We start from the raw sequence: 13,076 nt of genomic DNA, 5'->3' as shown, positions 1-13,076 counted from the left end.
GTTGGCTATTCTGTTAGTTGAGGGGGATTAGATAAGAAGATCATAGAGATCTCCATGATCTGGTTCTGATATTCTATAAACTCATAATTTATTCTGTATCTCAAATACATATTTTCTATAAATGCTCTCCATAGAAAAGCCATCAGCTATAAGTGATGTCAATGTTCGTACTTCTTTATTCATGCATTGGTTTGATACTTTCATTTTGCTGTTTGTGTATACTTTCCACAGAATTAGTGTTTGTTTATCAAAATATATTGTGCTTGACCTTGTGCTGTGTGAGCTCTTATTGGCTGTTTGGGAGACTGGATGAATTTAAAGACAAAAAGACACATTCTCCGTCCTCAAGGTGTTTCTAAACCTCAAGGTATTTTAAAAAAAAATTTTAATTGAAATATAGTTGATTTACAATGCTGTGTTAACTTCTGCTGTACAGCAAAGTGACTCAGATATACACATTCTTTTTTATATTCTTTTCCATTATGGTTTATCCCAACATATTGAATATAGTTCCCTGTGCTATACAATAGGACTTTGTTGTTTATCCATGTTACATGTAATAGTTTGCATCTGCTAATGCCAAACTCCCTCAAGGTGTTTTTAAATGGCTGGGGTTTTTTTGTTGTTGTTTCTTTTTTTTTTAACTATGCTCAGAAACAGAAAGAAACAGTTTCAGGGAGCAAGGAATTTTCAGTCAGAAGACCCGGGTTCAAGTCTAGATTTCACTTCTGTGTGATGTTGGACAAGTAATAATGCCTTTCTGAGTCTCAGTTCATTTATTTATTTATTTTTAATAAATTATTTATCTTTGGCTGCGTTGGGTCTTCGTTGCTGCACGCGGGCTTTCTCTAGTTGCGGCGAGCGGGGGCTACTCTTCGTTGCCGTGCGCAAGCCTCTCACTGCGGTGGCTTCTGTTGTTGCGGAGCACGAGCTCTAGGTGCACGGGCTTCAGTAGTTGTGGCACGTGGGCTCAGTAGTTGTGGCTTGCCGGCTCTAGAGCGCAGGCTCAGTAATTGTGGCACATGGGCTTAGTTGCTCTGCGGCATGTGGTATCTTCCTGGACCAGGCTCAAACCCATGTCCCCTGCATTGGCAGGCGAACTCCCAACCACTGTGCCCCTCCTTTATTTTTTAAAATGAAGATAATACAATTACAGACCCTAGCCTGCTTCCCCTATGAGGCTCAAATGTGATAACTGTCAAGCTTCAAACTCAAACGCAGACGAGGTCAAGGTCCCAAAAGCCCAGTGACAACCTGCTCCAGCAGTTAGAGGTGGAGCCCTGGATGTTGCCTGTCAAATAGGGCAGAAGCCTGGGGAAGAAGGAACAAGGGGACAGAGGAGGGAGGGTTGTGGTGGTTGGAGAGGGGTCAAACTACGGGAGACAAAGGAATTAAAAGGAATTATCATCCTAAATGAAATTCAAGAGTTAGATCTCCAGCAAGATCAAGAGTTAGATCTCCAGCAAGAAAATGTTCAGCATATGTTCTGGATTGGGAAGGAGTCATAGAAGAGGAGATAATAAGTGGATCAGTGGGGTGGGGGGGAGGATTGAGGGGAGGAGCAGAGGTCAACTCAGAAGTACAGAGTTCTGTTGTGAGTCAGGTCAAAAAGCCGAGCTAAACCCAGATATGAAGGCTTGGTTCTCTAAATGAGGACTGTCTAGACAGAAGCAGGGTGCTGTCGTAGGTCAGATGTACTTGCGTTTGCCTGTTGTTCAGACAGAAGTCTGATTTCCCTGTGTCTGGTTGAGGGTATTGGGAGTAGGTGGAGATTGTAGGGTGTAGATAGTAGGGAGATAGTAGGGTGTAGAAGTAGGGAGAAGACAAGATGGCTAAATTGCACCATTAGTACACTAGATACTGATGTCAAGGGAAGATAAAGGAAAGTTACCCTACTTAATATTGTTGTTGAAGGCTAACCCTGCATTGAGATTTAGTCTTTTAATTTATAAGGTTTATGAGTCTGATATAACCACATTTAAATGGCCATCCTTAGAGTTTGTAATGATTTCTTATCTGCTATTAGAAATAATCTTTACCGCATAGATAACTTTTAAGACCATTGTAGAGATGGTTAATTGTTTTATATTGCTGGTATAAAAGTCTTATTCCATATGGCTGGAGATCGCATGAGTGATATCTATCAGATTACCTGTGAGATAGGGTGAATCTGGTCTTGTGCTGGATCCCAGCCCCCAAGAAGGAGCATCCTCTCAGACTAGTCTGAGGGGCAAGAGTGGCACTGAATAGACGACAAGTAGAATGCAGTCAAGCAAGAACAGAAAAAACTACTTTACTTGTGCCCAAATCAGAGAATAGCCGGGTAAGGGAGCCACCAGGAGACAGAAATTTAGAACAAAATTTGGACTGATCTTGATTAATCCTAACTGATGATTTTGTTAGCTCAGGCTTGCCTTTACAGGGCTGGGTGATCTCCTCCCACATTTCCAAAAGTCCAGATATGAGCCTTAATTTTTAAAAAATTATAAATCCTTTCTCTATTAAAAAAAATAGAATTATAATTTCATTCACAATAGTAACAAAACTAAAGATACCTAGAAATAAAGAAGAAACATACAGATTCTTTAAGAAGGAAGTTATAAAATCTTATTGTCGAATATTAAAAAATGAAACAAATGGAAACATGCTCTTGAATGGAGTCCTTAATGTCCTCCAAATTTAAATTTTCTCCAATTAATCTATGAATGGAAGGAAATTACAATTAGAATCATAAGAAAAAATTTTTACTGAATAAAGTAATCTTAAAGTCCTTACAGAGAAAGAAATTTCTAAGACTAGCCAAAAAATTAATTAAAAGAGGAATAGTGAGGAGGATATGCATTACTAGGCAATAAAGTACAAGACATTGTATTGATATAGGAACAAACTGAACAATAGAAGACAATCAAGATCCCAGGAATGGATTTCAACATATATAGGAATTTAATGTTTGACAAACTGAAATTTCAATTCCGTGAGAAAAGGCTCACTTAGTTAATAAATGGCTGGTACACCTGTTTAATCCATCTGGAGGAAAATGTTGGAATGCTATCACACACCACATACAAAAGTAAATTCCCAGTGGATTAAAGAATTAAGTGTATAGAAAAAGTCGGTAAAAACAACTTATAAAATTTAGATGATTATTTGGACACCCTGGGTGTTAGGAAGAGCTGTTCACCAAAACAGGATTATAGAAAAGTGTTTTTGTATGGCAAAAGATATCAAAACAGTGCCAAAAGATTAAAATTATATTTGTATTACTGGGATGAACCTAACACTTAGTCATGATATATCATCCTTTTTATATGCTAGTGGATTTGTCTGCTAATATTTTGTTAAGCTTGAAGTCTGCTTTGATATTAATATAGTTACTCCAGATTTCTTATGATATGTGTCTGCATGGTGCATCTTTTTCCATCCTTTTACTTTTAGCCTATCTTTTTCTTTATATATGAAGTGTAAAAAATAAAAAATTAAAAAATTAAAAAAAATAAAGTATATCTTTTGTAGACAGTATATCATTGGGTCTTACTTTTATATCCAGTCTATAATCTCTGCCTTTTAATGAAAGTATTTAGTTTACACTTAATGCAGTTATTGCTGTGGTTGGGTTAATATCTCCCATCTTGCTATTTGTTTTCTAATTGCTTTTTCAATCTTTTTTCCTCCTTGCCTGGCATTTTTGGAATTATCAAGTACTTTGGGGAATTTCATTTCATGTCCTATATTGGCTTTTCAGCTATAGTTTTGTTTTATATTTTAGTGGTTGCTCTAGGAATTATCATATACATCCTTAACTTATTATAATCTACATTGAGTTAATATTATACCACATCACATATATTATAAAAAAAATTAAAGCAGAATTCTTCCATTTTTCCTTTCCATTAGTTCTGCTATTTCTGTATTCTGCCATATATTTTACTACTACATATACTATAAATCCCACAATAAATTTTCATTTTTTAGAAAGTTAATTATCTTTTAAATAAATTTTAAATAAGGAGGAAAGACCTTTACCTTTACTACATATTTACCATTTTCTGCAATTCTTCATTCCCTCACATAGATTCCTATTTTCTATCTATCATTTCTCTTTATGCTTAAGAACTTCTTTTAGTATTTCTTCTAATACAGGGCTTACAGCAATGAATTATCTGTTTCTGTCTCTATTTCACCTTATTTTGAATGATATTTTTACTCTATATAAAATTCTATGTTTCCACATTTCCTCCTTTTAATTTCTTTTACTGTTAGTATTTTTTGCTCTAATACAATTAGATTGCATCTAATTTTTGTGGACCTTGTGACCCAGGGCAGGTGTGATATAAGAAGAACTTGAGCCTAAACATGTATATATATTTTTATTACTTCATTTCTTAGGTATAAAATAATTTCAGACTGTCTTGCCATTGTGGTGCCCTTGGTGTAAAGGTCTGTTCATATTTAACAGACACTAACGTGTGTATGAAGAAAGGTTTGGGAGTTTTATTCTAATTCTGATGAGGTGTAGAGCTCAAAGCAAATTATTTACTCACGTGAAGCCATTTTGCTTCATTTGTAAAATGAAGTAAATAAACTGACTTATGTTTATAAGAACTGTGACCAAAATAAGACCAGATAATGATATTCATAATTATAATAATTACAATGATAGCTAAATACATCGAGGGCTGACTATTGCTAGTCTCTATTCTAAACACCTTATGTGATTTAACTGATTTGCTCCTCCAGCAAAGCTACGATGATGTAATATTAATTATTTCCATTTTACAGATGAGAAAACTAGAATACAGATAATTTTAGTAAATTATCCAGGATTTTAACACTGCCAGTAAGCAGTGAAGCTAAGATTTGAACTCAGGTGATTGAAAACTGCCTTTACACACATAACTGGTCTTCAAATGCTGAATTTAAAATTTTGCTTCAAAATCTTGGGAGGCAGAATTTACTAAACAAACAGTACATTGGCTGGTCTTTACACGAATCTAAAATCTGTCCTGGGTTCCAGAGGAGATGTTTTCCCCTCCAACTTAATTTAATTACATCTGAAGCTATTTCGACATCCATCCATCACCATCATATTTATCCAGACAGCTGTCACATTAAAGCAGTTGAATCTATCACCCTCAACTCATGGCAACTAATAGACCCTCCCTCTCCCTTGACTGTGCCTTTTGCTCCAGCTGTTGCCTTATCTGCCTCCTTCTATTTGCAGCCAAGCTGGCATGCTTTTCAGACCCTTTCTGCCTGGGTTTTCTCCTTCACTTGACGTTGTTAACCACTTCCTGCTTCTTTAAACCGTCTGTGGCCACTGCTGTCCTCTACTTCTGTCCTGTCTCTTTCTCCCTCTTTGGATCTTCGTTTCACGCTTTACATCTACGATAACCTATATAGTGATTGTTTGTATGTCTGCCTCCCCATCACACTTTGAGCTTTCTGAACATGGGAATCCATGCCTTCGCCACCCACCACCCCCATCCCACCATCTCAACCTGGCAGGACACCAAGTGAGGAGTAGCTACTCAGGAAATGGTGTTTAATGTTATTTGAAACAGCTACCATTGAGAATGTTGGCAGGTAATCCCATAACGACTCCTTGGGGATGGTAAAGAATCCTATTCCAGGAAAATCAAGGGAAGTTTTTCTCCACGTCTGGGAGATTGTGCATGTTTAAAGACCCAGGGGAAGAATGCTATGGAGCACAAGTGTTTAAACTTATTTAAGAAATGGAGACGGGAAACTCCCTGGAGCAGCATTGTAGGAAGGACTCCAGGGAATGCACAGGAGAGGGAAGCGACCTCACATTCTCAGCTCTACTCTTCCTGAACTAAAGTTCCCTCTATCTCAGAGAACAAATGTGATAAAAAATTTCCTTTAACGTCAGAAACATTTTAATAGGAACATTATTAGCTCTTTAAAAAACATACTGTGTTGAAGATCTTTGGTGATTAGGCTTTAACATTTTTGGCTTTGGAGATTTGAGAGCTACATCAAAATGGGATTATTTCACCTTCAAGATGTGTGTGACCTCAGTAAGGTGCAAACTTGAATTGGACCCACCTGCTGGGAGGCTAGAGTGCAGACAGAGCTGTGTGAGTTTAGCTCCCAAGGTGCATCAGCCTCAAAGGGGGCTTACCGTATTGTATGGACCTGCCATTTGTGTGTAGCTGGGAACAGATATACGATACTGGTGTTTGAGTTTTGCTGAAGGTCTTAAGGATACAGTCCTCACAAATGTCACAGTATATTTTATTTTATTTTATTTTTTATTTTTTTAAAAGTTATTTATTTTATTTATTTATTTTTGGCTGTGTTGGGTCTTCGTTGCTGCGTGTGGGCTTTCTCTAGTTGCAGTGAGCAGGGGCTACTCTTTGTTGAGGTGTGTGGGCTTCTCATTGTGGTGGCTTCTCTTGTTGTACAGCACGGCCTCTAGGTGCACGGGCTTCAGTAGTTGCAGCACACAGGCTCAGTAGATGTGGCTCACGGGCTCTAGAGCACAGGCTCAGTAGTTGTGGTGCACGGACTTAGTTGCTCCACAGCATGTGGGATCTTCCCAGACCAGGGAGAGTATATTTTAAAAGAAGATAATGTTGATGGGTAATGAACTGAACAGAAAAATCTTTAAAATGATAACTAAACTATAATGATGTATTGTCAAAATTTGTTAAATATCTTTTTTAAAATCATAGTAATATAAAATGGATAACCAACAAGGACCTCCTATATAGCACAGGGAACTAGATATTGATAAGATTACTCAATTTCTTATAATAATCTGTAAGGGAAAAGAATCTGAAAAGAATAGATATATACATGTATAACTGAATCACTTTGCTGTACACCTGAAATTAACACGACATTGTAAATCAACTATACTTCAACAAACACAAAACAAAACAAAAAAACAAACAAAAACTCATAGAAATACAAAGATCAGGTTGCAGTTAGTACTCAAGAGAACTTTTTGGTAAGGAACTCATCCCTTGAAGCTCTAGTTTCCTCATCTGTAAAGTTCTAACTTCACAGCACTGAGGTGGGAATAAATTAGATTTTGTTTGGTGTGTATTTGTGCATATAAACATAAACACTTAGCCCAGTGCCTGGCCCAATATTATAGATGAAATTCAACAAATTATTTATTAAAATATATACTTTACAAGTATGATACACCCACTTTGGTGACAAAATATTTCTGCGGCTAATCAATAGGAATTGACATGTTAACTCTTTCCTCATCTAACAGGTATTATCTTATCCTGACAGAAGTTATGGTGAGATAAACATCATCCTTCTTAAAATAAACTGGTCACTTGTTTTTTAAATGTTTTAGTTGATTAGGTTTTGTTATGCTTTTAAAAATCTAAGTGGCAAATAATGCAAAAATAGTTTCTTAAATTGGCTTGAAATGTAATTTTAATAGGATATTTCAGGTTCACATTGTATTTAATTTTTCACCAAGCATTTTTATATACTGTATATAAATCCATATGTGGAATATATTCTCTACTAAATTCACTGGCAAATAAACAAAAGCTTTCTGAGCCTTTAAAAAGTGCCAAGAGAGGGCTTCCCTGGTGGCGCAGTGGTTGAGAGTCCGCCTGCCGATGCAGGGGACACAGGCTCGTGCCCCGGTCCGGGAAGATCTCACATGCCACGAAGCGGCTGGGCCCGTGATCCATGGCCACTGAGCTTGCTCGTTTGGAGCCTGTGCTCCGCAACGGGAGAGGGAAAAAAAAAGTGCCAAGAGAGGCCACACAGCCGCCGCTGGAGCCCCCGGAGGCGGCAGCCGTGGAGGCCACGGCCGAGCCCTATGCTTCCGAGAAACTGGCGGAGGAGGCCACAGCCGAGTCAGGTCGGGTGACCGGTGGCAAAGAGCAGGGCACCGGCAAAGGGGAGGAAGATGAGCCAGAGGATCAGAGTGGAGACGAGACGCCAGGATCCGGGGCGCCGGGTGACAAGGCCGCAGAGGAACAGGTTCAAAGTCTCCACCACCCCCGGAAGAAGAGGCAAAAGATGAGGAAGGGGATCAGATTCTTGTGAACCTGGACACGTATACCTCGGATCTCCATTTTCAGGTGAGCAAAGACCGCTATGGAGGGCAGCCGCTTTTCTCAGAGAAGTTCCACACCCTTTGGTCTGGGGCAAGAAGTACTTATGGAGTGACAAAGGGGAAAGTCTGCTTTGAGGCCAAGGTAACCCAGAATCTCCCAATGAAAGAAGGCTGAACAGAGGTTTCTCTCCTTCGAGTTGGATGGTCTGTTGGTTTTTCCCATCCAGAGCTTGGTGAGGATGGATTCTCTTATGGTTTCAGTGGACGAGGACTCGAGGCAGAGAATGGGCAGTTTGAGGAATTTGGCCAGACTTTTGGGGAGAATGATGTCATTGGCTGCTTTGCCAATTTTGAGGTTGAAGAAGCAGAACTTTCCTTTTCCAAGAATGGAGAAGACCTTGGTGTGGCATTCTGTATCAACAAGGAATCCGTGGCTGACCAGGCCCTCCTACCCCATGTCCTCTGCAAAAATTGTGTTGTAGAATTATATTTTGGTCAGAAGGAGGAACCTTTCTTCCCACCGCCAGAAGAGTTTGTGTTCATCCATGCCGTGCCTGTGGAGGAGCGCGTGCTCACTGCAGTCCCTCCCAAGACCATAGAGGAGTGTGAGGTGATTCTGATGGTGGGACTGCCTGGATCTGGAAAGACCCAGTGGGCACTGAAATATGTAAAAGAAAACCCTGAGAAAAGATACAATGTCCTGGGAGCTGAGACTGTGCTCAATCAAATAAGGATGAAGGGGCTTGAGGAGCCACAGATGGACCCCAAAAGCTGAGACCTTTTAGTTCAGCAAGCCTCCCAGTGCCCTAGTAAGCTGGTCCAGATTGCTTCCCGGATAAAGAGGAACTTCATTCTTTTTTTTTTTTTTTTTTTTTCCGGTACACGGGCCTCTCACTGTTGTGGCCTCTCCCTTTGTGGAGCACAGGCTCTGGATGCGCAGGCTCAGCGGCCATGGCTCATGGGCCCAGCCGCTCCGCGGCATATGGGATCTTCCCGGACCGGAGCACGAACCCGCGTCCCCTGCAACGGCAGGCGGACTCTCAACCACTGCGCCACCAGGGAAGCCCGGAACTTCGTTCTTGATCAGTGTAACGTGTACAACTCTGGCCAATGGCGGAAGCTATTGCTGTTCAAGACTTTCTCTCAGAAAGTGTGGTGGTCGTCCCTAATGAGGAGGACTGGAAGAAGAGGCTGGAGCTGAGGAAGGAAGTGGAGGGAGATGATGTGCCTGAGTCTATAATGCTGGAGATGAAAGGTGGGCTAAACTCTACAAGTTAGGGGTCCTGTCCTTGGTCCATGCACGCCTCACTAGAGCCTCTTAGCACCTGGAGGATTTTCCACATGTAAAGTGTAAATCTGTGGAATAAATTAATGGGTGTGATCACTTGAAGATTAATGAATGAGCAGAGTGAATGGTTAAAAAAAAAAAAAGTGCCAAGAGATGTTTCTGAGGACACATACAGCTTTTTTTTTTTTTTTTTTTTCTTTGCGGTACGCGGGCCTCTCACCCTTGTGGCCTCTCCTGTTGCGGAGCACAGGCTCCAGACGCGCAGGCTCAGCGGCCATGGCTCATGGGCCCAGCCGCTCCGCGCCTGTGGCATCTTCCCGGACCGGGGCACGAACCCGTGTCCCCTGCATCGGCAGGCGGACTCTCAACCACTGCGCCACCAGGGAAGCCCACACATACAGCTTTTGATGTATACACAGGAGAGATGTGAACTCTTAATTTAGCAACAGAACTTTTGAAAGGTGGAAGCGCTAAGAGATCACAAAACCAAAAGACTACTCCCAGGGGTACCATTTCTGAGGAGTGAACTTTTCTGAGAAGCTCTTTTTCTCTTCACTCAACAGGGTCAGTAAGATGCATCGGCTCTCTTAGCGTAGTGAGAGAGATGAACAAAGAGAAATCTGATTGTGGGAATAGGGGAGACCACAGACTGTGGGAAAAGTTCACAATTGAAGGGAGGCCACCACTGGCCATGAGATGATCTGAGTCAGTGTGTGGTCACTGAGGCGTGAGAACCAAGGTGACTGTATTCCTTTCCAAGGGCCGTAACAAAGTACCACAGCCTAGGTGACTTAAAACAACAGAAATGTTTTGTCTCACAGTTCTGGGGGCTAGAAATCCAGAATCGAAGTGTTGGCAGGACCACGTTCTATCTGAAGACTGTAGAGAAGTCTCCTTCCTTGCCCCTTTCTAACTTCTGGTGGCTGCTGGCAATCCTTGCCTTGTAGGTACATCGCTCCACTCTCTGCATCCACCTTCACATGGCCTGCTTCTCTGTGTGTCTGTGTCCAAATCCCTGAATAAACTGTGATATTGATAATGTGGCCCCAAGCCTCACATAGACTTGAAGACAACACTGAATGAATACACATCAGTGATGCATTATTTATCATTGCTGGGCTTAGGTGGAGAGCAGGAAGTCTAAGAAGGGGGAGAACTTTCTGTACCTGTCAGTGTGTCAGGTCTGGTAGGAGTGCATCTCAGGAATTCCTGCCCCACCTTTCTCCCTTTCCCTCACTTCTCCTTATCTGCCATCATCTTTATCCCAATGCTTTCCTTGGTTCTCCTTCTCCTGTGAAATCACGTGTAATGTCCAGAATAGATGGAAGGCATGCTCAGGATTGGGATGATGGCTAGGGTGAAAGGTGTGTTCCTGTCCCAGCTTAAGTTTAGGACTTATTGAGAACAGAAATTGCCAATTTTGTCATCATGGTCACAATCTTCTTTTATCAGCTGATAGCCCTACTATCAGCTTCCTTCTGCATTGTGAGGTTATCATAAAGATTGTTTAAGATAACTATTTTCTCTGTCAAATGAAGCAGTTGGAAGATTACCCTTTGAAGAAAGTTATAAAAATACTAAATTTGGGGAGACCTTAAAGATGGTGGAGGAGTAAGGCGTGGAGATCACCTTCCTCCCCACAAATACATCAGAAATACATCTACATGTGGAACAACTCCTACAGAACACCTATTCCTAAAGAACTCTGGCAGAAGACCTCAGACTTCCCAAAAGGCAAGAAACTCCCCACGTACCTGGGTAGGGCAAAAGAAAAAGCAGAGGCAAAACAATAGGGACAGGACCTGCACCTCTGGGAGGGAGCTGTGAAGGAGGAAAGGTTTCCACACACTAGGAAGCCCCTTCACTGGCGGACACAGGGGGTGGCGGAGGGGGGAAGCTTCGGAGCCGTGGAGGAGAGCACAGCAACAGGGGTGCAGAGGGCAAAGCGGAGAGACTCCCGCACAGAGGAGCCGTGCCGACCAGCACTGACCAGCCCGAGAGACTTGTCGGCTCACCCGCCGGGTCGGGCGGGTACTGGGAGTTGAGGCTCGGACTTCGGTCGGATCCCAGGGAAAGGACTGGAGTTGGCTGCGTCAACACAGGCTGAAGGGGCTAGTGCGCCACAGCTAGCCGGGACGGTGTCCGGGAAAAAGTATGGACCTGCCTAAGAGGCAAGAGACCATTGTTTTGGGGTGCCCGAGGAGAAGGGATTCAGAGCACCGCCTAAATGAGCTCCAGAGACGGGCGCGAGCCATGGCTATCAGCACAGACCCCAGAGACGGGCATGAGACGCTAAGGCTGCTACTGCAGCCACCAAGAAGCCTGTGTGCAAGCACAGGTCACTATCCACACCTCCCCTCCCGGGAGCCTGTGCAGCCCGCCACTGCCAGGGTCCCGTGATCCAGGGACAACTTCCCCGGGCAGAACGCATGGCGCGCCTCAGGCTGGTGCCACATCATGCCAGCCTCTGCCGCTGCAGGCTTGCCCTGCATTCTGTACCCCTCCCTCCCCCTGGCCTGAGTGAGCCAGAACCCCCGAATCAGCTGCTCCTTTAAACCCGTCCTGTCTGGGTAAAGAACAGACTCCCTCAGGTGACCTACACATAGAGGCGGGGCCAAATCCAAAGCTGAACCCTGGGAGCTGTGCAAACAAAGAAGAGAAAAGGAAATTTCTCCCAGCAGCCTCAGGAGCAGTGGATTAAGTCCCCACAATCAACTTGATGTACCCTGAATCTGTGGAATACCTGAATAGACAACAAATCATTCCAAAATCGAGGCAGTGGACTTTGTGTGATTTTGTCTGTATAGCTTTTCTTTTACCATTTGTCCTAGGGTTCTGTCTGTCCTTTTTTTTTTTTTTCTTAGTATAGTTTTTAGCACTTCTTATCATTGGTGGATTTGTCTTTTGCTTTGGTTGCTCTCTTCTTTCTTTCTTTCTTTTCTTTTCTTTTTACTTTTTATTTTTAATACTTTTAAAAAATTTTTAATAACTTTCTTTCTTTCTTCCTTTCTTCTTTTCTCTCTTTTCTTCTGAGCCATGTAGTTGACAGGGTCTTGGTGCTCTGGCCGGGTGTCAGGCCTGTGCCTCTGAGGTGGGAGAGCCGAGTTCAGGACATTGGTCCACCAGAGACCTCCCAGCTCCACATAATATCAAACAGCGAAAGCTCTCCCAGAGATCTCAATCTCAATGCTAAGACCCAGCTCCTCTCAACGACCAGCAAGCCACAGTGCTGTACACCCTATGCCAAACAACTAACAAGACAGGAACACAACCCCACCAATCAGCAGAGAGGCTGCCTAAAATCATAATAAGGTCACAGACACCAAAAACACACTGCCAGACGTGGCCCTGCCCACCAGAAAGACAAGATCAGTCTCATCCACCATAAAACGAGCACCAGTCCCCTCCACCAGGAAGCCTACACAACCCACTGAACCAACCTTAGCCACTGGGGGCAGTCACCAAAAACAATGGGAACTATGAACATGCAGGCTATGAAAAGGAGACCCCAAACACAGTAAGTTAAGCAAAATGAGAAGACAGAGAAACACACGGCAGATGAAGGAACAAGGTAAAAACCCACCAGACTAAACAAATGAAGAGGAAATAGGCAGTCAACCTGAAAAAGAATTCAGAGTAATGATAGTAAAGATGATACAAAATCTTGGAAATAGAATGGAGAAAATACAAGAAACGTTTAACAAGGACCTAGAAGAACAAAAGAGCAAACAA

At 42.3% G+C, this 13,076-nt stretch overlaps 1 protein-coding gene across 1 annotated transcript in view; it reads left to right on the top strand.

Annotated features, from left to right (window-relative positions):
* LOC114884442 (heterogeneous nuclear ribonucleoprotein U-like protein 2) overlaps positions 1 to 13,076 on the top strand; it is a 41,267-nt gene that overhangs the window by 5,224 nt on the left and 22,967 nt on the right. Inside the window, 4 exon segments of the mRNA XM_029203450.1 lie at positions 7,733 to 7,978; positions 7,981 to 8,907; positions 9,133 to 9,204; positions 9,207 to 9,311. Coding sequence (XP_029059283.1) covers positions 7,733 to 7,978; positions 7,981 to 8,907; positions 9,133 to 9,204; positions 9,207 to 9,311 — 1,350 coding nt within the window.

Source organism: Monodon monoceros, unplaced genomic scaffold, assembly GCF_005190385.1.
Source record: "Monodon monoceros isolate NGI ecotype Baffin Bay Population unplaced genomic scaffold, NGI_Narwhal_1 Super_Scaffold_5, whole genome shotgun sequence".
NCBI classification, from domain to species: Eukaryota; Metazoa; Chordata; class Mammalia; order Artiodactyla; family Monodontidae; genus Monodon; species Monodon monoceros.
This window is presented reverse-complemented; position numbering and strand designations above follow the sequence as displayed.